At 41.2% G+C, this 26,458-nt stretch overlaps 1 protein-coding gene across 1 annotated transcript in view; it reads right to left on the bottom strand.

Annotated features, from left to right (window-relative positions):
* Positions 1–26,458, bottom strand: part of MCCC2 (methylcrotonoyl-CoA carboxylase 2) — a 73,448-nt gene that overhangs the window by 14,133 nt on the left and 32,857 nt on the right. The window contains exons 7-11 of the mRNA XM_038530801.1: positions 20,300–20,413; positions 11,876–11,940; positions 5,842–5,941; positions 5,635–5,730; positions 1,302–1,374 (exon numbers count right to left, since the gene is read on the bottom strand). Coding sequence (XP_038386729.1) covers positions 1,302–1,374; positions 5,635–5,730; positions 5,842–5,941; positions 11,876–11,940; positions 20,300–20,413 — 448 coding nt within the window. The remainder of the gene's footprint in view (positions 1–1,301; positions 1,375–5,634; positions 5,731–5,841; positions 5,942–11,875; positions 11,941–20,299; positions 20,414–26,458) is intronic.

Genomic DNA, 26,458 nt, shown 5'->3' with positions numbered 1-26,458 from the left:
CTCTGACTTGTTTCCCACTGCTGCAGGATGAGGGTTACATCCTGAACTGTTTGGTCACAAATCCTGACTATGTATCAAACAAAAAGCTTTTAATCACTTAAACACCTCAAATACAAAAACATAAATTCCACTCCCAGTGTGAAGCCTTTTGTTGTTCATAAATCAGACCAGGAGAAAGTGCTGTGATTTATCCTTAAGCCTCAATGTATATTTGCAATTTGGATTTTTTGTAGGTTTTTTTTCCTCTGATATGTTGTCTCCAGGTTACTTACTACATTTTCTAGCTTTCATAAGACCTAATAAGATTCACAAAATTCATTTTGCCATTTGGCCAAGATAGATTATTATGGGCCTAGCATCAGTTTCAAATACCTTTCTTCAAAAGCCTACAAACTCAACACTTTAGATGAATGAACTTTTTATAAACTTTTAAAAACGTTTTGTTTTTTTCAGATTTGGTTTTCTGTCCTATAGTCTCAATCTAGTGTTTACACGATTCACTGTTAGACCTACATAGAGGTTATGGGAAGGTGTAGCTCACTTTACATCCTTCTAGGAAGCTTACATCACATAAAATCTGCTAGAATTAAAGACTAAAGAACCAAGGAAACAGTGCTGAAATTTTCAAAAATACTACAAATTATCCAGAGAAACAAAAAGAACTACAATTATTTCTGCTAATTTTACTGTGATAAGAATCTTGTTTTTTCTTTTTAAGAGGAGAGAGAAGTGGGGCGAGGGGCAGATAGAGAGGGAGGAAAAGAATCTTATGCAAGCTCTATGCCCAGTAGAGCCTGACGTGGGGCTGCATCTCACAACCGTGAGATCATGACCTCAGCCAAAATCAAGAGTTGGATGCTAAAAAAAAAAAAAAAAAGAGTTGGATGCTTAACCGACTAAGCCACCCAGGGCCCCCCAATAAGCTTTCTATACAGTGAATGCCAAGCCCCAGACAAGGTCCAATCCCACAGCATCTAGCTGTCATCATCATAAACCCTCTCGATCTATGAAACCATTGAGCTACACATAACCTTCACAAAACAACTCCTTCTGAATAAGGACCCACACACTTGTGCTGCTCTAAATAACAAAGCTCACGCCAAGTACATCAATACCTTGAGACAAGAGATCACCTATTCTCAAAGCCATAGAAAATGTTCAGGGTACTTCGCTGGCTCAGTCGGTGGAGCATATGACTCTTAATCGCAGGGTTGTGAGGTCAAGCCCAACATTGGGGATAGAGATTATTTACAAATAAAATCTTTTAAAAAAATGTTATTTTCAACTCTTTTCCTTTATACCTGTAACTAAAGTGTCTCCATATAAGGCTTTGAACTCGCTGAATCTGCTTCCATCCACGATTCTAGCAATGACCTGAGAAGAAAAATAACAATGTCCCTGAAAGGTCATATTACAAAAAGATTTTTACATTAAGACATTCATAAGGAAAACAAGTTCCCTGTTAAGTTGTCACTCTCACAGAATTTTACCCTACACAGCAAGTCTTCTCTCTAGAATTTCACTTTATACATGAGGTTAATCCTCTCAAGTCACTCCGGGCCCTGGTTTTACACTGCCCTGTAAGAGCCACAGAACCATGTAACATACCAGAAAATCAGAGAGACTATAAGGGCTGGAAGGTGGACTCACAGCTTCAGGAACTACTAAAAAATATTAGCTAAGGGTCAGGGATTCAATCATAAAGCAAGGTATAGGCTTAGAGTGAGGAGACTTAGCCTCCAAATGAAGGGATCACACAGGATTTGTGGTCCTAGAGAGAGTCTCAGTTCTCACTTCTGCAAAGGTGGGACAAAGTTATAAGGATGTGATGAACCTAAAAAGATAATGAAGACCCAGCTCTGACACCCAGGTCTACTGCTGAGAAACTAGAGTCATAGGCTGATTCCCTAAAGTCCTCTAAGCCTCAGTTTTTTCATCTAGTTAAAAAAAAAAAAAAAAAGGTAAGGGGAACCCTCTTACAATGTTGGTAGGATTGCAAACTGATGCAGCCACTCTAAAAAACAATATGGAGGTTCCTCAAAAAGTTAGAAATGAACTATCCTATGACCCAGCAATTGCATTACTAGGTATTTACCCAAAGGATACAAAAATACTGATTCAAAGGAATACGTGCACTCTGGTGTTTATAGCAACATTATCTACAATAGCCAAACTATGGAGAGAGCCCAAATGGCCACTGACTGATGAATGGATAAAGAAGATGTGGTATGCACATAAAAACAAAGTTAAAAAAAAAAAAAAAGGGATCCCTGGGTGGCGCAGCGGTTTGGCGCCTGCCTTTGGCCCAGGGCGTGATCCTGGAGACCTGGGATCGAATCCCATGTCGGGCTCCCGGTGCATGGAGCCTGCTTCTCCCTCTGCCTGTGTCTCTGCCTCTCTCTCTCTATCTGTGTGTGACTATCATAAATAAATAAAAATTAAAAAAAAAAAAAAAAGGATCATACTTTAAAAAGTGCTAACTAAAGCACACCACCTGGCCCTCACTGAAAAGTAGCTATTATTATTAAGGCTTCAATGAGGGTTCCTTGATTCTGTATCTGATATACTTGAAGGATCATCCCACATATATACATATTTAATCTAAAAGGAGTAATTACTAACCAGTTTATCCTTGGGACTCATCATATACATCAGGACTATTTCAAAGAGTTCCAAACATATTCCAGATTTGTTCAGAAACTATTTTTGATGATACACACCATTTTTCTATTTAGTTCAAACTTCCTTTTTCCTGTTAACCCCATCAAAGCTTTGTTTCTAACATTCAAAGGCTGAATGATGAATGAATTCTTCCCAACATCATTCTTTCCAAAAAGCAAGAGCTTACCTGGAATTATTTTTTATTTTCTAAAAGATTCGATAATGTAACAGGAATGTAAGTTATCTGTTCTAAACACTATGTATCTCCAAAATGGTACCTTCTAAAACACAATCAACAAATAACAACTACCATTCTTTCACACAAAAATAAATAATAAAGCCACTCAAAGAGCACAGCAAACTAGGGCCACTTAGTATGAAACTATCTTCTATTTGCTATAGGATGACCACCACCCAGCCACATATGATACATTAACTCGTCTTCACAAAGACTCAAACTTCAGGGAACAGACATAGCATTTGGTACTATACCTATTTCTAGAAGTGGAAAGCAATGCTCAGAGAGGTCCCATCCAGAACCACTGACTAGGGAAACAAGGACTACAAGTCAGCTTTCTGAATGAACATCACAGTTCTAGCTCCATAGTAAGACCTCCATACAAGGCTTATTTGCAATTATAGAAAAACATAGGGGATCCCTGGATGGCTCAGCAGTTTAGCGCCTGCCTTTGGCCCGGGGAGCGATCCTGGAGTCCCGGGATCGAGTCCCACGTCAGGCTCCCTGCATGGAGCCTGCTTCTCCCTCCCCCTGTGTCTCTGCCTCTCTCTCTCTCTCTCTCTCTCTCTCTATGTCTATCATAAATAAACAAATCTTTAAAAAAAAAAAAAAGGAAAACATAGCATATTATCATCACAATGATGAATATGAATCAGCAAAAGGTAGAAAGTCTAGGATACTATTTAAGAAGGTAAAAGTCTAGGGGCGCCTGGTGACTCAGTCAGTCCTGGGATAGAGCCCCAGGTTGTCAGACTCCCTGCTCAGCTGGGGGTCTGCTTCTCCCTTTTCCTCTGTCCCTCCCCTTTGCTTGTGCTCTCTCCTCCTCTCTCTCTCTCTAATAAATAAATAAAAGAAAAAGAAAAGAGAAAGAAAGAAAAGGAAAAGAAAAGAGAAGAAAAGAAAAGATGGGCACCTAGGTGGCTCAGTGGTTGAGCATCTGCCTTTGGCTCAGGTCCTAATCTCAGCATCTAGGGATGAAGTCCCACATTGGGCTCCCCACAGGGAGCCTGCTTCTCCCTCTGCCTATGTCTCTGTCTCTCTCTGTATTTCTCAGGAATAAATAAATAAAATCTTAAAAAAAAAAAAAAAGAACAAAGAAAAGGTAAAAAGTCTATCTTTATAAAAAGACCTCCATGTAAATGAAATGGAACTACCATAAAGGCATGGATTTGCATCTGCTTTACTGATTTCTGTACCCCTGGTGTCTCAGACAATACCTTCACAGAACAAGCATTCAATAAATACTGTCAAATAAATGGAAAAAAGTGGTTATGCTTGATTCGTAGCCATTTAGCTAAGAACTCTTAGCCATTTAGAAAACCTGGCTATCTGCAACAACTCATTTTTCAAGCACGTTGGATTGTAAGTACCAAACTCTCTATGCCTGTAATTAACTGAAGAGGCAAGCTAAAATCCTAATTCTATAGCTTGCAATTAACTAAGTCACCTTCCTAAAGTGAAATACCAGCTGGAGTTCCATAAAAATCCAGGATGTTAAGAACCCACAATATAGGGGTATTGCCTAAAATAAATGTGCACATTCACAGGTGGGATATTACATTCATCAATTTGTTCAAAAAAAATATTTACTGAGTGCCTACCGTGTCACCAGGTAATATTATAGCAAATAAGACCTAGTCATGGTAAAAGGCTTCATGAAGAACTTTTAAATATTAGAGAAATGTTTATAAATTAAACTGGAAAAAGAATTTTTAAAATACACATGTGGGGGAACCTGAGTGGCTCAGTCAACTGAAAGTCTGCCTTTGGCTCAGGTCATGATCTCGGGGTCCTGGGATCAAGTACCACATTGCACTCCCTGTTCAGTGGGGAGCCTGCTTCTCCCTCTCCCTCTGTCCTCCCCACCAACCCTCTTGTGCTCTCTCTCAAATAAATAAAACCTTAATTAAAAAATTAAAAAACAAATAAAAATACACATGCATATGTTTGTATGTATACACTATCACAGCTATGTAAAAATGTATACATACACAATAAGCCAAAACACCAAAATATTCGCTGCTTTCTTTGGAGGGTGGGATCATAAGCAATCTTATGTTTTTCTGCATTTTCTATAATTTTTCACACAATAACACACAATAGTTTTATAGTCAAAGGGAAAACTAACAAATATTAAGGCACAGAACCTGATACTAAGATTATTTCCCCATTTAAAAAGTACTGTCAGATATGGATAGTGAACAAAATAAGACTACATGCTATATGCATGCACTGAAAATTATTAATCGAGACCAAAGAAGACCATGTCAGCAATCTGTAACCATAGCAACATCTTCAGGTGTCATCAAAAGTCTAATCTCTGTTAAGGTCATATTGATCTGAAAGGGTGCGTTTTTTCCCTTTCAACAACTTAATGACATTTCGTCCACTTCCCAAAATAAGAACACTAAAAAGAAATAGATGAAAATTAATAAAGTTGCCTACATCATTCCTAACGTCCACAGGAATAGGGAGTCCTATTGATGAACAAAGCAAGCGTCACCACTGTGCAACGAAAACTTTCCAACCATTAAGAGATTTTTATCCCCCTCTTCCTTCTAGTAAGAGATCTTGCCCATTACATGTCACTCCCTACTGAGAGCCACAAGGGGCTCTAGGCAGGAAAGTATGGAAACCGATTTCAACCTTAAAAATGGATACACGTTAAAAAAAGATGGATACAAATATAAAGAGACAGACAGCAGGGTTTATAGCTCACAGTTCACACGACACACCTCTCGGACATCAAACTGCCTCTTAAGGTTTGTACCAACTATTCCATACAATTCATCAGCAGGGAATAAAGGATCTTCAGAAGGTTCTATAGTAACCTGCAGAAATATAAAACAATCATATTAATCCATTTAAAGACATAATTCAAGGTAACATAAGCCAAAATGCTTTTCAAGAAAATAAAAGATACAAGAACATAACCAACTCACATCTAATTTCTTCTGATAATTTAGATTCTTCACAATCTTCCTAGTTAAGTGAAGGGCATGATAATCATCCAAAGCATAGTAATCAGTTACTCCAGACTTTCTGCAGAGTAAAGCACACTAAAATAATCAGAACAGGAAAAAGGAAAATAAATATCTTTTTTTTTTTTAATTTTTATTTATTTATGATAGTCACACAGAGAGAGAGAGAGAGAGGCAGAGACACAGGCAGAGGGAGAAGCAGGCTCCATGCACCGAGAGCCCGATGTGGGATTCGATCCCGGGTCTCCAGGATCGCGCCCTGGGCCAAAGGCAGGCGCCAAACCACTGCGCCACCCAGGGATCCCCGAAAATAAATATCTTAAACCCCAAAGACCCTCTCTCATCTAAAGATGACATCATTTTTACTTCCAAAATACTTTAATAAATGTCATCTAATTTGGGATGCCTGGGTGGCTCAGTGGTTGAGCGTCTGCTTTTGGCTCAAGGTGTGATGCCGGGGTCCTGGGATCGAGTCCCACATCGGGCTCCCCAGAGGGAGTCTGCTTCTCCCTCTGCCTGTGTCTCTGCCTCTCTCTTTGAGGTCTCTTATGAATAAATAAATAAAATCTTAAAAAATAAACAAATAAAATAAACATACATCACCTGATTTGATTCTCATCGTGTCCCTGGCAAGACAGTATTATCCTTTTATTACAAAGAGGAAAACTTGAGGTCTACATAAATTAAGTACCTTGCCCTAGGACTACCAGTAGCTAGCTGTGTAAGAATCCACACCTTCTATTTCTCAATATTGACCTTCTTCTACTAGACCAGAGAGCCTTGCTGACGAGGACTTCTATTCAATGTGCATCCCATGCACCTCAAACAAAACTGTATATGATGGCAGTTCAACACCACAGATGGCACACTTCCATGATGTAGTCCATAACTACAAAGGGTCTGTAACTAACTGAGCTCCTAACAAAGATCCAACTATGGTCTCTCATTTCAGAGAGACTGCTGAGGTCCCTACCTTACAAGGTTACACCTTAAGGGTAAGCTTTCACAGGTAACTAAAGGCTTGAAGACTGTGTCTCTCAGATCAATGGCAAAAATGAGTATCACTAAAACAGAACTGTGATAAGGGCCACAGACGTTCCTGTTCAATTTCAAATTCACTGTGAATGAAGCATGGGCTTGCTCTGGTTATTAGTTTTGTTCTGATTACATGGCTTTTTATCTCATATGGAGATTTACCGATTCTATAATATGGTATTAAAAGAAACTGCACCTGGGTGGCACACCTGAATGAGCATCAGACTCTTGGTTTTGGCCCAGGCCATGATCTCAGGGTCATGGGATTGAGTCTGTTTGGGATTCTGTCTCCCTCTGCCCCTCCTCCCTTTGTATGTGCATGTGCACGCACTCTCTCTCTCTAAAATCAACTAATCAATCAGTAACTGTAGGGGCACCTGGCTGGCTCAGTCAGTGGAGCATGCAACTAACTCTTCATCTCAGGGTTGTAAGTTCAAATCGCACTTTATCCCCCCTATGGGGATAAAGATTACTTAAAAATAAACTTTTAAAAAAATAAATCAATAAAATGACTGTAAAGGCAAAAATATCTATCTGAAAAAAATAGAATTTTGGCTCATTTTATGAGTAAGGACAAATCTGTTGCAATCTAAATTGTGATGTCTCGTCTAGGGAAAATGCCTTGACAGCGGTTTCGTAGGACTGGGTTCTCATGCTGGTTTGAGGGCACTCTCCACCTCTGGATTGGGTGCTTCTAAATGAAGAGTAAAGACCATGTTTACTCCTTGCTATAGCCCTGCAACATTTTGCAAATGGTAGGCCCTTCAGTTTTTCGAACTTAACATGACATTTTATGACTAACCATACCTTTAAATGCTTCATACACCATACCAGCTATAACTGCAGACCTCTAGCTACACTGTAGTAATTCAGAAAGCAAACAGAAGCAGAAGGAACTACTTTGCAAATCAGTCAATATTTAAAAGAAAACGCTTTCTTTTAAAAACTGCCTAGTATTTACCAAAACAGCAGGAAAGGGAAGCCTCTGATGAAACACTGTATTATGGAAGTCTTTGTGTCAAATTAATTCCTCAGGACGGCTAATGAGAGAGGCTTAAATATGTATTTACAAAGAGAAGAAACCCAAAGCAATTTGTGACTACTAAATCTTATTACACTGTTCAAAAAAAAGCTGTAACCACATAATCACTGTCCTGTGATTTTAAACAGGTTATTATGAGTAATCATAGCTAGTGGTAATAGGGCACTTACCAGGCACCAGACACTGTGCTGAGGTGGGGACTGTTCTTATTTTCACTTTGCATGTGAAGTCATGAGGCTCAATGAAGTTAACTAGTTTGTCCAGCCACAAGGTAGTAAGTAAAGCAAACAGAAGACGAATTCCAGAAGCTACCCCCCTAACTCGGTATACCGCCGACAGCTTTTATGGGCACCAGATGACTTTTGTTAGAATAGTCAAGATAAAATTTTTTAAATTAATGCTCCTCAAATACTTTCATCTCGTCCTCGTTAAGCAACCACAAGCAGTGGCAGCCCACTTTGTCCCATACCCCACTCACCCTACTCTCCCTGCATTCTCGTCCCTCTAAGCTGAAACACCCAAGCCACTGTATCCCTGCCATGGTCAGTGTGATCAGAGCAATGCAGTGTGGCCACCTGTACACTTCTGCTCACTGTAAATAAACAAGTGTTCTGTTCCACACTCAGGCTCACCTTGAGCTTTTCCTGGCCAACCTAAACGCCAGTCCCTTAACCACTTCTCCTAACTGGAAAATGAGAGCATGCTAGCAGATTCACTTTTGTAATTGTTTTTTAGTTCTGTTTATTTCTCTTATTTGTATAATGAAATTATTAATCCTTGAGGGCAGACACCAGGTGTAAAATTGTTCCATGTTACTCACAATACTTAGTGCCATCAATTTACCCACGGTGAACACTCAGAAAGGAACGAAGAGAAAATTGAGGCTTGTGTAGATCCCTCAAATAACGTTTCTAAAGGCGTAGCAGTGTTCTTTGATGCTAAAGTAGAATGTTTTACCTGTCTCTCTTACCTACCTACCTACCAGGCTGCTCCCACAGTCACCTGCCTCCCTGGGTTTGAGGTCTGGCAGCACAAAAAGAGGTTTATGCACCTGCAGGCCACAGAGCTCAATGATTAGATCTCCTTGCCAGGTATGCCTGGCTTCTTCAGGGACGGTCCAAGGCTCTCTTCTTTATCTACACTTAGCTTGAGGTAAGCTAGATCATCTATTCCCATAGGTTCAAATTCTACTTCTATGCTGACGATTCCCAAAAAAAGATATCCAGCACTGACTTTGGCTGCAGACTCGTCAATTAACTGCCCACTCAGCCAGCATGCCTACTTGGATGTCTCAAGCACCTCAAATATATCAGGTCCAAAAGAAACACCTGATCCCCCCACCCCATCCCCAGATCTCCTCCTCCTCCCATCCTCCCAATCTCAGGAAGTGAAATCTTTGTCACCTCACTTTCCTACAGCCTTTGTATGAAATCCACCAACAAGTCCTTCAAACCTATCTCTAAAACAGAGCTCAAAACTGATCACTTTCCATACGTGCACTACCACCAGAACCATCTAAGCCACCAGCATCTCTCACCTATTGCCACTGATAAAACTCCCTGACTGGTCCCTCAGGCAGACTCATGCCAACTCCCTAAATGTTCTGTTTAACAGCCAGAGTGACTTTCTAATGAAATATTTGATAATGGCACATCTCTCCTTAAAACTCTTCAATGGTTTCCTAATTGCTCTTAAAAAAATAAGTCCATTCTTGGGAAATATCAGAAAGGGAGACAGAACATGAGAGACTCCTAACTCTGGGAAACGAACTAGGGGTGGTAGAAAGGGAGGTGGGCGGGGGGTGGGAGTGGCTGGGTGACAGGCACTGAGGGGGGCACTTGATGGGATGAGCACTGGGTGCTATTCTATATGTTGGCAAATTGAACACCAATAAAAAATAAATTTATATAAAAAAAATAAGTCCACTCTTTAATGACAAGTTATGATAAACAACAACAATAAAAATAATGGCAGTTAAGATTTATAGGTACTTATTTAAAGCAGGTATTGTTTCAAGCAGTTTACACCTATCATCTCATTTAATCCTCACAGAACTCTAGGTCTTTGTACCCCCTGAAATAGTAACCTCTAACGAATGGGCCAGGGACACGATGGAGCCAGCTCAGGACTGACTCATGAGAGCCAACTGTGTGCACCTCCTGCTGATTCCACACTCAGTGGTGTCCTGCTGGGGCCTTGCAATCAGCCTTGGTGGGATCATTTACACCATAGGCATTGGCAGATGCCACAAAGCAGGACTTTTTCCTTCCCCAGAGAACCAGCTTTTCTGCATTTACCTGATGTTGAGCATTTAGCTAAGCCGCTCCATGGTGCAGCTGCCTCAGCATCTGTTGTTTGGCTGAGCGGACTGCAGGCACATTCAACTGCCTCCAGCCCACTTGTGTAAGCATATGTGCTAGAGAGCAGCCACAGATTCCCAGCACATCCAAGTCCTCATGTGACTTCCCGAACAACCCTTGTGAGCAAGTCTCCTCTGCCTCCCAGCTCCTCCCTGTATGCCTTATGTGCATAAGACCCATGGGGAACCAAACAAAATATCAATCTTTTAACTTGAATTGACTAAACTAGCCTTGGCCTGGGAACCCCCAGGCACTCCGCTCCAATAACAGACCCGAAGAAGAAAAATGTGCGCAGGTTCTGCCTGTCTGTACTCTGCCTTGAGCTCCCAGCGTAGCCCCTCGAGGCATGCTATGGACTTCCTCCAGGTTCTGTGAGTAATAAACTTGTCCATTTCAATTTCTCCTGTGGTCTGTTGTTGCTCACCATCCAGCACTCTGTGCTCCACTTAACAAATATTAATTTAACAATGCCATGGGGTTCCTGGGTGGCTCAGTCAATTGAGCATCCAACTCCTGACTTCGGCTCAGGTCATGATCTCAGGGTCATGAGACTGAGCCTCACAACAAGCTTCATGCTAAGCATGAAGCCTGGTTGGGATTTACTCTCTCTCCCTCTCCTGCTGTCCCTCCTTACTTGTGCTCTCTAAAAATAAAATAAAATCTTTTAAAAAACCCCAAAAACCAAAGTCATAAGACCTGCACACCAGTGGGCTGGATCAGCCTTTTTTTTTTTTTTTTTTTTTTAAGATTTTATTTATTTATCAGAGACATACAGAGGGAGAGAGAGAGAGGCAGAAACACAGGCAGAGGGAGAAGCAGGCTCCATGCAGGGAGCCCAAGTGGGACTCGATCCCAGGTCTCCAGGAGCACGCCCTGGGCCAAAGGCAGCGGCTAAACCACTGAACCACCCAGGGATCTCCTGGATCGACCTTCTATATGCTCTCCCTATACTTCTTTACAGGCCTTAACACATGTACACATATCATTTATCATTTTTTGGTAATTATTTATCAGCCACCTCCCTGACTAGCATGTTAAGCTCCCTGAGGTCAAAGACAATGTCTATCATATAACCTTGAACATCTAGAACAGTGTCTGCCACATAACAGGTGCTTGATGGATATTTGTTAAAGAAATGAGAAATGTGGGACGCTTAGGCAGCTTAGTGGTTGAGCGTCTGCCTTTGGCTCAGGGCGTGATCCTGGTCTGGGATCGAGTCCCACATCGGGTTCCCCTCAGGGAGTCTGCTTCTCCCTCTGCCTATGTAACTCCCTCTCTCTTTGGGTGTCTCATAAATAAATAAATAAAATCTTAAAAAAAAAAAAAAAGAAAGGAGATACCTGTCTCCCCAGTCTTTTTAGGCTATAATGTAAAAGCTGATGTTCTAGCTTAGAAATACAACTCTACAATTCAAAGAACTGAACCCTAACAATAGCTCAAGAACAGATAAACTGCGGTTGGATCTGGCAAGTTTAATTCTTAGAAAAAATAATCAAACTCTCTCTTCAACAAAGAGATGGCAAGGAATCCTTGAAAGAAACAAGTGCTTCAGTCTCACCTGCAATGCAGATCGGCACCTCCAAGATCCTCAGCTGACACTTCTTCCTTGGTTGCGGCTTTCACCTACAGCAAGGATAAAAGTCCATGGTGAGTTGTGCCCAACTGAGACGTAAAAATGCTTACCTACCGTGCACGACTTCTAACCTGCCTATGCTTATTACCACTCCCTCTTCCACAGAGCTAGAGGTTTTATTTTCTTTCTCTTTTTTTACATTAAAAAAAAAAAAAGTTTTTAAGTAGGCTCCACATCCAGCATGGAGCCCAGTGCAGGGATCAGACTCAAGACCCTGAGATCAAGACCTGAGCTGAGATCAAGAGGTGGACAGGACACTTAACCAGCTGAGCCACCTAGGCACCCCCAGATTTTGTTTTCTTATTCCACCTACTACTCAGCAAACCTAGAAAAAACTGTCTCTACTCTACAGATGAAAAATCTGAAGCCAGCCTAAGGAACTTCCCCACAGCTCCAGAGCAACAATGGAACCTGAAGTGAATCGGGGTATTTCCAGGCTAAACGCCTGCTCTCCTTCTCCTACCTTATGCATGTTAAAGCTTTTGTGCTATGCATATGCTCTTCCCACTGCCTGCGCTCCCTGCTCCCTGTCACTCACCTGGGGAACCCATGTGACCTTTCCTGACCTGTGCAGGACTTTTCATCATTAATGACACTCCAAAGCAATAAGAGAACAATGCTTGCTCATCTGTGGTCCAAGAATACTCCTTATGCGCCTCCAACAGGGCATCTGCAGACTGTGCATGTCAGTAATCTGCATGTGCCTCTGTTGGCTCCTTTCTACTGTGAATTCCTTGATGGCAGGAACTGTATTGTATTCGTCCCTAAAAGTTCAGTACCCTTAATGAATTAATGCCTTTTTTGGACCATCCGGAAAAACTGCAGTAACTATCACAAACTCTTAAAAGTGCAATACCTTTATGATGCCAAAAAATCTCTAAGATTACCCACATCTAAGATTCAGCAGAAAAAGTAACAAGTCAGGAAATGACAGATGTTGGTGAGGATGTGGAGAAAGGGAAACCCTATTATACTGTTGGTGGGAATGTAAGCTGCTGCAGCCACTTTGAAAAACAGAGCTACCCTATGATCCAGCAATTGCACTACTGGTTATTTACCCCAAAGATACAAATGTAGTGATCTGAAGGGCACTTGCACCCCAATGTTTATAGCAGCAATGTCCCAACAGCCAAACTAGGGGAAGAGCCCAGATGTCCATCGACAGATGAACAGACAAAGATGTGGTATTGTGTGGTGTGTCTGTGTGTATATGCAATGTACTACTCAGCCATCAAAAAAATGAAATCTTGCCATTTGCAAAGACATGGATGGAACTAAAAGGTATTATGCAAAGCAAAATAAGTCAATCAGAGAAAGATAATCATCATATGATCTAACTCATATGTGGAGTTTAAGAAACAGAGGATCATAAGGGAAGAGAAGAAAAAATAAAACACGATGAAATCAGAGAGGGAGACAAACCAGAAGAGACTCTTTTTTTTTTTTTTTTTTTAAGATTTTATTTATCCATTCACAAGAGAAACAGAGAGAGAGAGAGAGAGAGGCAGAAACACAGGCAGAGGGACAAGCAGGCTCCACGCAGGGAGCCCGATGCGGGACTCGATCCTGGGTCTCTAGGATCACGCCCTGGGCTGAAGGCAGAGCCAAACCACTGAGCCACCCAGGCTGCCCCAGAAGAGACTCTTGATCATAGGAAACAAACTGAGGGTTGCTGGAGGGGAGGTGCATGTGGGGATGGGGTGTCTGGGTGATAGGCATTAAGGAGGGCACATGCTATAATGAGCACTGGTGTGATACAAGACTGATGAATCACTGATCTCTACCTCTGAAACTAATAATATACTATATGTTAATTAATCGAATTTAAATAAAATTTAAAAAATAAAAAATGATTCAGCAGAAAATGATCAAAATGAAAGACCTCAAGTACTATATTAAGAATGACTTCATCAGAGCCTGAGAAATTCTAACAGAAAAGAAAGAAAAACCATTTAGTAACAAATGCCAACCTGACCCCTTAGAGGAGTTGCTTACTGATTCCTACTTCTTTGGGTTGATTGATTTCTTATTCTTCAAATAGGAAAAGCTTTTGGAACAATGAACATTTATCTAAATTGCAGCACAGAAAGGACTTATTATTCACTACATCAAAAGCTCTGTCTTGGGCAACCCGGGTGGCTCAGCAGTTTAGCGCTGCCTTCGGCCCAGGGCCTGATCCTAGAGACCCGGGATCGAGTCCCACGTCGGGCTCCCTGCATGGAGCCTGCTTCTCCCTCTGCCTGTGTCTCTGCCTCTCTCTGTGTGTCTCTCATGAATAAATAAATAAAATCTTAAAAAAAAAAAACTCTGTCTTAAACAAAATATTATCACACAGAGAAACAATTAAAATTTTCACCTCCAATTATTCCACCCACAGAACTGAATTCTTGGTTCTCTTCCTCCCAAAATATTCAGTGTAAAATAGCCTTCAGCCCAGACAATAATTGTAAGAGGTGTTTGGATATTTAAAGTTGTATAAAGGAATAAGCCACCAATAGACTGTTTATTTCTAAGGATCTGACTAATATCAACTGATAAAATAAGGATTTGTCATTGGTTAATATTTACTGACCACCCACAACATGCTTGATACTGTGACAGGTGCAAAGATGATAAATATCAAAACAAGTTCAGAAGACACAGGAACAAAAAGCTTCTTCAAAAGCTTGTCTTAAAAAAAAAAAAAAAAAAAAAAAAGCTTGTTTTATTGGTATGCATTTTTCCAACCACTTTAAGCAACGGAAAGCTATAACAACTCAACCAGACGTTATGCATGGAATCTTTTGCAATTTTCAGTAAAACAAGTGTCAAAATTTAGAAGCCTCAAGCAGATAGATGAGATTTCTGCTGCTGCTTCCTTTTTTTTTTCTTTTTTAACCTGTAAACATGGTCTTTCAGTGTAGGCTACACAACAGAGTTCAGTTGTCTAGGAAGACTGCCGACTTTGGCTGCTAAACTGCTCCTTGCTAAGGTAAATTTGCATCCACTGACCAAACTGCATGGAGCCTGCTTAGGCTGCAAGTGCACCCTTTCCACAAACTCTTCTCTTGAAAACCGCTAGTGTTATTTCAGTATTATGATGCTACGCACAGTCCCAAAATGACGTGTTCAAATTTTAGTCCTATCTTTACTCATTCCTTAAGAAAAAACACCTAAAAACTACTGAAGGTCTGTACCCTTCACTAGACAAAGGTAAATTCCAAATGAATTCTCCTACCATTAACCAATGATAAGTATCACTCATAGCTAGAAAAATATCAAAGAATAACTGATACCACAGGTCTTTTGAATAATGCCTTGAAACTCTTATCACATTTAAAATAGCAGCTCTTGGGGACACCTGGGTGGCTCAGTGGTTGAGCATCTGCCTTTGGCTCAGGGCGGGATCCTGGAGTCCTGGGATCGAGTCCCACTCGGGCTCCCTGCATGGAGCCTGCTTCTCCCTCTGCCTGTATCTCTGGCTCTGTCTGTGTGTCTCTGGTGGATAAATAAATAAAATCTTTAAAAATAAATAAATAGAAACGACAAATACCCACCATTTGCTTCGACGTGGATGGAACTGGAGGGTATTATGCTGAGTGAAATAAGTCAATCAGAGAAGGACAAACATATGGTCTCATTCATTTGGGGAATATAAAAAATAGTGATAGGGAATAAAGGGGAAAGGAGAAAAAATGAGTGGGAAATATCAGAAAGGGAGACAGAACATGAGAGACTCCTAACCGGGAAACGAACTAGGGGTGGTAGAAGGGGAGGTGGGCGGAGGGTGGGGGTGACTGGTGACGGGCACTGAGGGGGGCACTTGATGGGATGAGTACTGGGTGTTATTCTATATGTTGGCAAATTGAACACCAATAAAAAATAAATTTATAAAATATATATATATAAATAAATATAAATAAATAAAATAAAATGGCAGCTCTTCAAACTTACCTGATCCTCAGTAAAATTTAAAATGAACATAATCATTTGGAAAATACACATACTTCACATCAAAGCAGGCACAAACTCTTTTTAACATACTTTTTAATACATTTGTGTTACTATTCCAAAACCAAAGGTGACTTTTTTGTTAGACTTTTGAAGCAATAAGCTTACTTCCTGAGACAATTCATGTACCATAAAATTCACATTTGAAGAATACAATTCAGTGGGGTTTTTTTTGTATATTCACACGGTTGTGGAACTACCAACTCCACCTAATTCCAGAAGTTTCCTCACTCCCAAAAGAAAGCCCATACTCACTACAGTCACTCTCCATTCTACCCTCCTCTTGGTCCCTGGCAACCACTTACCTACTTGCAGTCTGTATGAGTTTGCTTATTCTATATATATCATGGAAGTGGAATTTTACAATATTTTTTCCTTTTGTGTCTCACATAATGTTTTCAAGGTTCATCTATGTTGTAGCTGTGTTCTGTAGTTGTGTCAGAACTTCATTCTTTTCCATATTCCATTGTGTGGATATTACGGTTTTATAATACCCTTGACATTCTTCTTACCTATATAATATTCTTAGATTTCACTTAAATAATGGGACATTTTGTTGTATGATGTAGTAATTACGTGTGGCTTCATCTACCCTCTCTTTATCCAACTGAAGTGACACAAGCATAGCAAAGACGGCATTACTGAACATCACCAGCATGGAGCTGACCAAAGAGAAGATGGGGAAGAGCCCAAGATTACATAATCTACTCCTCAGTCCTGCAACACAGGCAGCTCACCAGTAAGGCTGCAGGATCTCACTCTCAGAAGGGCTCTGTGCTTGGCGTTTAATGGTCAATGGTTACCCTACTGAAATCCTAATCTTATCTTTAAATATGTGTTCTGTAAATGAAGTCTGATGGCACAATGGGGAGTCTGTGTTGGGGTTCAGAGCCTTGGCTCTTACTCATCTGCCTCCCATCATCTTTCTGTAAAAGGTTCTTGGCCCCCTGCTTCCCTGCCATCTGGTGCCTAGGTCCAGGGCTCTGTCCTATTTGCTCCTCCCCATCCCTGTCTTGCGACTATTACACCTATCCCCCATGGGGGCCTGGTATGGGCAAAGGGAAGATCAGAATCAGGTATGCACTCCCTGGTGTCTCACGGTGGAGCACAGCAGCAGCATCCCTTTCCTGGGCTGGTGGTGCTGAGGTGTATTCTCCAGCATGTGACTCAGTGGAGGTACGGGTGGGAGCTAAGGGACAGCGTTTCGTCCCTTGCCCATCTGGATATCAAGCACAACCCAACATGGAGGCTGCATATCCTTGGGGGGGTCACATGTCCACCAGGAGTTGAATGGTGGGCCCACTGAAAGCACAGATGCCTGAGAAGGGGAGTAGTCTATGCTTGAAGGAGCATGTACTTAAATAGCAAATAAAAAACAGGTAAAGGTACCAAAGAAGGAAAATGTTTTATATTTTAGTACCTTTAACAGGTACTTTTTCCTCCTTTTTGAACAAGGGGTCCTGGACCTTCATTTTGCACTGCGGTCTGCAAATTATGTAGCTTGCCCTACCAGTGATTCATAAAGATTACTAGGATCAGAAATTTAGAGCACTTCTCATAGCTATTCTAACTTGTTCCTTCTTTTTTTTAACTTAACCTTTTTGAAAAGGTAATGTTTTCACAAGACTCAGAAAGTCAAAGGTCTCAAAATGTTTATGTTCAGCACACACACAAAAAGGCAAAGGTCTCTCTCCTGCCCTGTTTCAACTCCTCTGCATTAAAACTATGTTTATTGTATCTTTTCCAGAGTTTCTTTATGCATACACAAGCTTACAAATGTATAATCTGCCCCGTTTTATACAAAAGTTGACATAGTATGTGCAAGCACCTTGTTTACCAACTTCTAGTGACCCTGAGTCAAACAAAAGCACAATTGAGGTAGAAGAAAAAGTAAGTAAAAGTTTATTTCATTAGCCATTCAACAAATGATACTGGGCCAACTACATATCAACATACAGAACAATGGTGGATTCCTTCCTTAAACCTACCCAAACTAACTAAAAATGAATTATGAACCTAAAAGTAAGAGCTAAAACTTAGAAGAAACCAAAGTATTAAATCTTCATGATCTTGCAACAGGCAAAACTTTCACAGATATTACACCAAAAGCACAGCAAAGAAAAAAATGCATAAACTGAACTTTATCAAAATTAAACATTTTCATGCTTCAAAGGAAGATACCGCTAAAGAAAGTGAAGATAATTCTCAGAAAGAAAATATTTGTATCCAGAACATATAAAGAATTCTCACAATTCAACAAATAGCCCAATTTAAAATGTGGGCAAAGGGGATGCCTGGGTGGCTCAGTGATTGCGTGTCTGCCTTTGGCTCAGGGCATGATCCCAGGGTCCTGGGATCAAGTCCCACATTAGGCTCCCTACAGGAGCCTGCTTCTCTCTCTGCCTGTGTCTCTGCCTCTCTGTGTCTCTCATGAATAAATAAATAAAAATCTTTAAAAAAAAAAGTGGGCAAAGGAGCTGAATAGATATCTCTCCAAAGAAGATCTACAAACAACCAACAAGCACGTGAAAGATGCTCAACATCATTAGACATTAGGGAAATGCAAATCAAAACCTAAATGAGGGACACCTGGGTAGCTCAGCAGTTGAGCGTCTGCCTTTGGCTCAGGGCATGATCCCAGGGTCCTGGGATTGAGTCCCCATCAGGGCTCCCCGCAGGGAGCCTGCTTCTCCTTCTGCCTGTGTCTATGTCTCTGTCTTTCATGAATAAATAAATAAAATATTAAAAAACCATGTGACCTAGCAATCGTACACACTAGTATATAAACATTATAAAGGAAAACATACCCACTTAAACTTGGATATGAATGTGCATAGCAGCGTTATTCATAATATCCAAACACTGGAAACAACCCCAATGATTTATCAATGATAAATGGATAAACAAAATGCTGCCTATCCATACAATGAAATATTACTCAGCAATAAAATGAAATGAGTGGCTTCTCAAAAAATTAAAACACATAATTAATTAAACACAATCCAGCAATTCCACTTCTGAGCATATACCCAAAAAAATGAAAGCAGGGACTTAAACAGATATATTTGAACACTCATACAGCATTATTCATAATAGCCCCAAATTGGAAGCAACTCAAAAGTCCACTCATGGATGAGTTAATAAACAAAATGTTGTATATACATGCAATGGAATATTATTCAGCCTTAAAAGGAAGTTCTCATGTATGCAGCAACATGGTAAATCTTGGAAGACATTATCCTGAGTAAAATATGCCAATCACAAAGGATAGATATTGTATGATTCCACTTATACAATGTACCTAACAGTAATCAAATTCATAGAAAAAAGAGAATTATAGTAGCCAGGAGCAGTGGAGATTGGAGAGAATAGGGAGTTAATGTTTTTTGGTTTTTTATAAGATTTTATTTAAAAATCTTTAAAAGCCAGAGGCAGGCACTTAACCGCTGAGCCACCCAGGCATCCCGGGAGTTAATGTTTAATGGGCACAGATTTTCAGCTGGAGCATATAAGAAAGTTCTGGAGATGGATGGTGGTGATGGTTGCACAATAATGTGAATATACTAGTGCCACAGAACTGTGCACTTAAAAATGGTTAGAATGGGGATGTGTGGGGGCAGCCCAGGTGGCTCAGCAGGTTTAGTGCCACCTTCAGCCCAGGGCCTGATCCTGAAGACCCAGGATCGAGTCCCGTGTCAGGCTCCCTGCAGGCAGCCTGCTTCTCCCTCTCCCTCTGCCTGTGCCTGTCTCTCTCTCTCTCTCTCTCTCTGTGTGTGTGTGTGTGTCTCATGAGTAAATAAGTAAGTAAATAAATAAAATCTTTAAAAATAAAAAATAAAAAGAATAGGGATGTGTGGGTGGCTCAGTCGGTTAAGCATCCAACTCTTGGTTTCCACTCAGGTCATGATCTCAGGGTTGTGAGATCGAGCCTCATGTCAGGCTCTGCACTCAGTGAGGAGTCTGTTTGAGGATTCTCTCCCTCTGCCTTGCCACACCCTGGTTGTGTTCTCTCTCTCTCTCTCTCTAAAAAAATAAATAGGGCAGCCCGGTTGGTTCAGCGGTTTAGCGCCACCTTCAGCCCAGGGCGTGATCCTGGAGACCCGGAATCGAGTCCCACATCGGGCTCCCTGCATGGAGCCTGCTTCTCCCTCTGCCTGTGTCTCTGCCTCTCTCTCTCTCTCCTCTCTGTGTTTCTCATGAATAAATAAATAAAATCTTTAAAAATAAAAAATAAATAAATCTTTGAAAACAATGTTTTGTTTTTTAAAACTGGTTTAAAAAATGGTTAGAAGGGTAAATTTTATATTATGTATATTTAACTTCACTCATTCACTCACTCAATCAAGACCATGTTCTTACCAACGGGGGTCCTGCCAAGAAAATGGTACCCTGCTTGCGTACAATGACGTTTTCATCAGCCATTGCAGGGACATAAGCACCACCGGCTGTACAGGAGCCCATGACCACCGCTATCTGAAATCCAAGCATACAAGAAACCCATGAAGTGCAGCTTAAACAGTTATAGTCTCTGGGTCTATCGAGCCATAAATGTTGCAGTACCAGAGGATATTATTAGCTGGTCCCTAGACTTCATTTTTAAAATGGTCCTCTAAATGTTTGGAGTATGTTCTTAACTACTTTTACCAAAGCATTCTGAAGGATTTAGGTCACATTTTTACAAAATCTATGGACAGTCTCCCTGTTGGAGAGAAGACTGGCTCTTTAGGACATTAGCCTGATCAACTAATGGAGAGAAGAAACTCTGCAATCCACCCACAGGTCAGCAAAACTCTGTTGAAACTAATAATAACCCTTCTCGATAATTACCACTTACCTCATAAGAATACAGAAATAATTCTCCAAATGAGTGTTAATACCTTGTGTTACCCAGAATATGGTATGTTCTAAATATAAAACTAACGTCTGCATACAGTTGAAAATCGCATTCAAAAGCAAATCAGCTGTGTGGAACCTAAGTGATGCATATGCTGAGAGTCCACAGTGCTGTTTTCTCTACTTTTACATATATTTAAAATGTTACATAAAAAGCTTTAAAAAAAAAAACAAAACAAAACTCCTGCTTAGAGATTAGTAAGACACAAAGAATAATGAATATAGGTTTGGCTGATTACCCTTGGGCAGAAATAAATAATATCAGGGCAGCCCCGGTGGCGCAGCGGTTTAGCGCCACCTTCAGCCCAGGGTGTAATCCTGGAGACCCAGGATCAAGTCCCATGTCAGGCTCCCTGCATGGAGCCTGCTTCTCCCTCTGCCTGTGTCTCGGCCTCTCTCCCTCTCTCTGTCTCATGAATAAATAAATAAAATCTTAAAAAATAATAATAATAATAATATCAGAGAAAAATAAGAAAAACATGTAATGGTTATTTTCTTTTTTTTTAAATTTATTTTTATTTATTTATTTACGATAGTCACACACAGAGAGAGAGAGAGAGAGAGAGAGAAAGGCAGAGACATAGGCAGAGGGAGAAGCAGGCTCCATGCACTGGAAGCCCAACGTGGGATTCGATCCCGGGTCTCCAGGATCGCGGCCTGGGCCAAAGGCAGGGGCTAAACCGCTGCACCACCCAGGGGTCCCCTGTAATGGTTATTTTAAGTTACCACGTGAAAGCACTTATTGCTACTAATTCCAATATTCCAACAGTTTTCTTACGGTCATACAAAGATCCATTTTGAAATAAAAATGCTACATAGTATGAATCCAAAGACGCAGGACAGCAGGAGTTAACATTTTTCTATCAAAATGGCTGTCACAAAAAGCATTCTTCTCTACTTCACGTATGTTATTAAAAATGGCTGCAACATTTCACTGTCAACATTATCACAAACATGCTTATCACATATAGTTTCTGCTTATCAATCATCCAGAAATTTATTTTCAAAATATCTATGGCAAGAAAAACTCTCACACAAGGAAAGGAGCACAGGAAATATCCACGGTAACAGTGTTCACAATAGCGAAGATATGCAAATAATCAACACATCCATCAACACATCATTTTGAATGAATCAATGAACTGTGAATAAATAAGTTCTTTAAAAATCTGAGGGAAAAAACAAATGAAACGCAAACACTTTATGTAAATCCCAGTGGAGGGTACGCGAGTGTTCCATTGTTACTGCACTATTCTCTACATTTTCTGCATGTTTGAAATATTTCATGGGCTTTTTCTTTAAGGCTTGAGGAGTAAAGAACAGCAGATACAGCTCAAACTATTTCAGTACCAAAAAAAGCAAGGAAATAGAGAAGAGTTATAGTGAGGCAAAAATCTAAAAAGGGACAAATTTCAAAAGTAAGACCTAAATAACCAAACAGGCATAGCAAGGTTCCATGAAAGCAAATTGAAAGCAAAAGGAAAAAAGAGCAACTGTCAGCAAATATTCAGAGGATGGATGGGAGGTGGGGTGGGTGAGGTACCAAGAAAAAAGAAGGCAGGTTTTGAAAGGTACTAAGACAATAATGAGGGAAATGAAGCTGAGTGCCATGCTATCACAGGGGGAGAAAACATTTACCAATTTAGTAGAAAAGTTTCACAAGTGAAGAGCTTACACATTAGTGCATCTACGCCAGGGAAATTTTACCATATTCCTAAAGGCACTTCGCATAGGTTTTTTTTTTCCCCCCCACAAGTACTCCCAAAACCAAGGAACTCAACGATCCACTTCTCACACACACACCGACAGTGGCCCCAATGATCCCTGGCTCTCAGTAGTCATGTCCATCCAGTCCCACCCTCTTAGGGTGTGGTGGATCGGGTAACAGACTTCTAGCCCACAGATTATAGCCAGTGTCACTGTGGTGTTCCAGCTATGAGACCACGTCTTGCACCTTGCCATCCCTCTCTCTTGCCCACTTGCTTGTTCGCTCTGAGGCAGCCAGCTACCACGTGCTGACTTGCTCTCTACATACAGGTGCCCACTTGGGAAGGAAGCTAGGGATGCTTTTGGCCAACAGCTCGTAAGGAACCCAGTGAGGCCTGCAGAGAGCTGGGGCAGGTCCTTCCCAGTCCAGCCTGGAGAGGACTGCAGCCACACCAGCTCAGCTGTGCCACAGACACTGCGGAGTAATAAACTGCACTTTAAAGTACCAATTGTGGGGGTGCCTGGGTGGCTCAGTTGGTTAACCGTCTGCCTTTGGCTCGGGTCATGATCTCAGGGTCCTGGGATCAAGCCCCACATGGGGCTCCCCACTCAGTGAAGAGTCCACTTCTCCCTTTCCCCAGTCTGTTTGTGCTTGCTTGCTCTCTCAAATCAATCAATCAATCCACCAAATTTGGGGTTAATTTGTTTTGCAGCGATAGATAACTAACACAGAGATCAAAAACCATCTACCTTAAGTAACTGCAACAGAGGCAAATCTGAAGCCTTGGGACAATCTTTGTTTAGAAGTACTCTGTTGTTGCTGTTCTGCAGCACATCTGTTATAAATTATTCCTCTGTTCCAGAGGGGAGACAGACCATAATCCCAGAGAGTAATGAAAAACGAAGAGACATGGGTAAACCTTGAAACCATCATAGTAAATGAAAGGAACCACTTATTATATGATCCCTTTCAAATGAAATATGTCATGGGCAAATCCGTAGAGACAGAATGTAGATGAGTGGCTTCCTGGGGCTGGAAAGATTAGATAGAAATGGGGAGTAACTGTTAATGGATACGGCATTTCCTTTTGGAGTGATGATAATGTTCTAAGATTGACTGAACTCTGTGAATATCCTAAAAACCATTGAACTGTACATATTAAGTGGGCAAGTTGTATGGTGTGTGAATTAGATCTTAATAAAGCTGTTATAAAATTTAAAAAACAAGAGCTGGAATTACTAAGTATATAACATTCAAAATTCTCAAACTTTTCATCAAGAAGAAACAGGCTACTCTGGACATGAGTGTCCCATAAACACTAAAATCTCTAAAGCAAATTCTGACAATAGAAGTAAAGAGGAAATAAAAGAACAGAGATTAGAGAAGTCACCACTGTTACAGAATCTCTTCTCATCATTTAATTCTAAGCAGATGCTCACTCATGAAACTGGGTGAATATGTCCCAAGAAGAGCCCGACCACTGTTTCTGCTCCTTCTTCTCACAAAGCACAGGAACCCCAGGGCCAAACAGCTCCAATAACTTTGTGTCCCAAAGCATTCATCTAGGGTACAACAAAGATCTCACAGGCTGAGCCACACTGGACAAATGATGTGGGACCCCAGAAGGGAAATCCTGCTGCTCTGTCTACTAAGAGGACATGAAAAGGACATAAGTAAGGTGCAAGGGCATCACCTGTTCTGCACACACTCAGGGGAGAGATTTGGCTTGCAATGGAGGCTCAGCACAGGCACCCAATCAGGAGACCCAGGACAGTGACTTTCTTATCCGCTTCAGAACAAAGGGGAAGCCCCAAGAACTCTGTTGAGAGATGACAGCTCCCCCAGGCACCTGTGAGCAGGGCTTCCTGGGACATGGACAAACCAAGAGATCCCTCTAACAGGGTGGATGAGGGAAACAAAGGCAAGAGAGATGTAGCTTAAATTAAATCTCCTCACAGCGTGCAGCCCACTGATAGATCCTGAGACACACAGGCCGTGACCTTCCTTGGAGAACTCGGGGCAGCCTTAGTGTCCTCATGTTTAAAGGGAACCTTATCTTGGCAGCAGCTAGCCCCTTGGGGTCCTGAGAGCCTCCCTTCCAGAGTCCTTGGAGACTTATGCTCTCCCTCACTCCTACTAATGGAAAAGTACATAATCAGTCACTCCTCGCACTCCCAGGGCAGCTCTTCCTGCCCACAGGTCCTGTCCTTGGGCTTCAATAAAACCACCTTTCTGCACCAAAGACATCTCAAGAATTCCTTCTTGGCTGATGAACCCAAAAACTTCCAAATTTCACCAGGGTGAGGTGATTCGAGACTTGCACCGAGAGCAAGACAGCAGCAAGAAGGTTAAGAGTGCAGTGTTTCTGACCATTACACTACTTGCTGTCACTGCCACAGAGAGAACACACAGAAATTCTGAGTAAAAGGAAACAAGGTACTATACCACAGAGGTAAGAGTCTGCAAAAACATTCGACAAAATCTCATTACCCTCCAGGTCGTGCCTGAACAAATAGAGACTGATTCTCATTGCACCAAAACCAAATTACATATTGTAGGTCAGCAGCCTGCCCTATAGAAAGGGTCTCTGAGAGAGTCAAGAGGTTTTATACCTAATTCTGAAAAGCTATGTGAACTCTAGACCTCCATCCTTCCACTGAAAAATTGCATAAGACCCTCTAGTTCAAAGGTACGTTATGATAAATGTAATAGAACTTAGAGGGAGGAAGGTCTCAGTTGCTTGATGGAAAAGCCATTAAAAATACAGTATGTAAAAAAAAAAAAAATAGAGTATGTTTTTAGGGGCGCCTGGGTGGCTCAGTAGGTTAAGTGTCCGACTCTTGATTTCACTTCAGATCATGACCTCAGGGTTGTGAGATTGAGCCCAGCATCGGGCTCGGGGCTCTGCAAGGAGACTACTTGAGTCTCTCTCTCTCCCTCTTCCTCTGTTCCTCCTCTTGCTTGCTCTCTCTCCTTACCCACTCTTTAAAATAAATAAATAAATATTTGTAAAAAAAATGTAGGGGTGCCTGGGTGGCTCAGTCAGTTAAGCGTCTGACTTCAGCTCAGGTCATGACCTCAGGATCCTGGGATCAGGCCCTGTATCAGGCTCTGCACCCAGCAGGGAGCCTGCTTCTCCCTCTCCCTCTGCCCCTACACCTACTCCTGCCCTGTCTTTCTTTCTCTCAAATAATTAAATAAGGTCTTTTTTTTTTAAAAGCAAATGCAGAAAGCAATTATGCCTGTATCACACTGTTTCCTTCGCCTACCTACAGAGTCTCCATTAAAAAATAAAAGCCACAAAATACACACATTAATTCAACAGCTGTCCAAAATTTAAGAACATTATCAATTATACTGACTGATCACACCACTGATTCTGGAGTACTCGTACTTATCTGTGCTAAATAGGCTGAAATGTGCACAGAAAACAAAGTCCACCTTACCCAGAACGTCCTGTTTCTTCCCCAATCTGTTTGTCAGCCTCAAAGCCATCAGAGTGATTTCATCCCCCGCAGGCCTTATCTGACTTCATGGGCAGGAATGCATTTTAAAAATAATGAGCAGCTCTTTCTGCCCACAGGTCCTGTCCTTGTGCTTTAATAAAACCAACTTTTTTTGCACCCAGGAAAAATAAAACAGGGGTACCTAGGTGGCACAGTCAGTTGAGCGCCCAACTCTTGATCTCAGCTCAGGTCCTGATCTCAGGTCATGAGATCAAGCCCCACTTAGGGCTCTGTGCTCAGCAAAGTCTGCTTGAGATTCTCACTCTCTCTTGCCCTTTCCCTGCTCGCTCTCTCACACACACACACACACACACACACACACAAATCATTAAAAAAAGATAGCGATATACAATGCCTATCCTAACTAAGCCCCTCAAAACAATTACTATCATCTGAAGCAAAGAAAATAAA

The sequence above is a fragment of the Canis lupus genome, chromosome 2 (genome assembly GCF_011100685.1).
Source record: "Canis lupus familiaris isolate Mischka breed German Shepherd chromosome 2, alternate assembly UU_Cfam_GSD_1.0, whole genome shotgun sequence".
Taxonomy (NCBI): Eukaryota; Metazoa; Chordata; class Mammalia; order Carnivora; family Canidae; genus Canis; species Canis lupus.
This window is presented reverse-complemented; position numbering and strand designations above follow the sequence as displayed.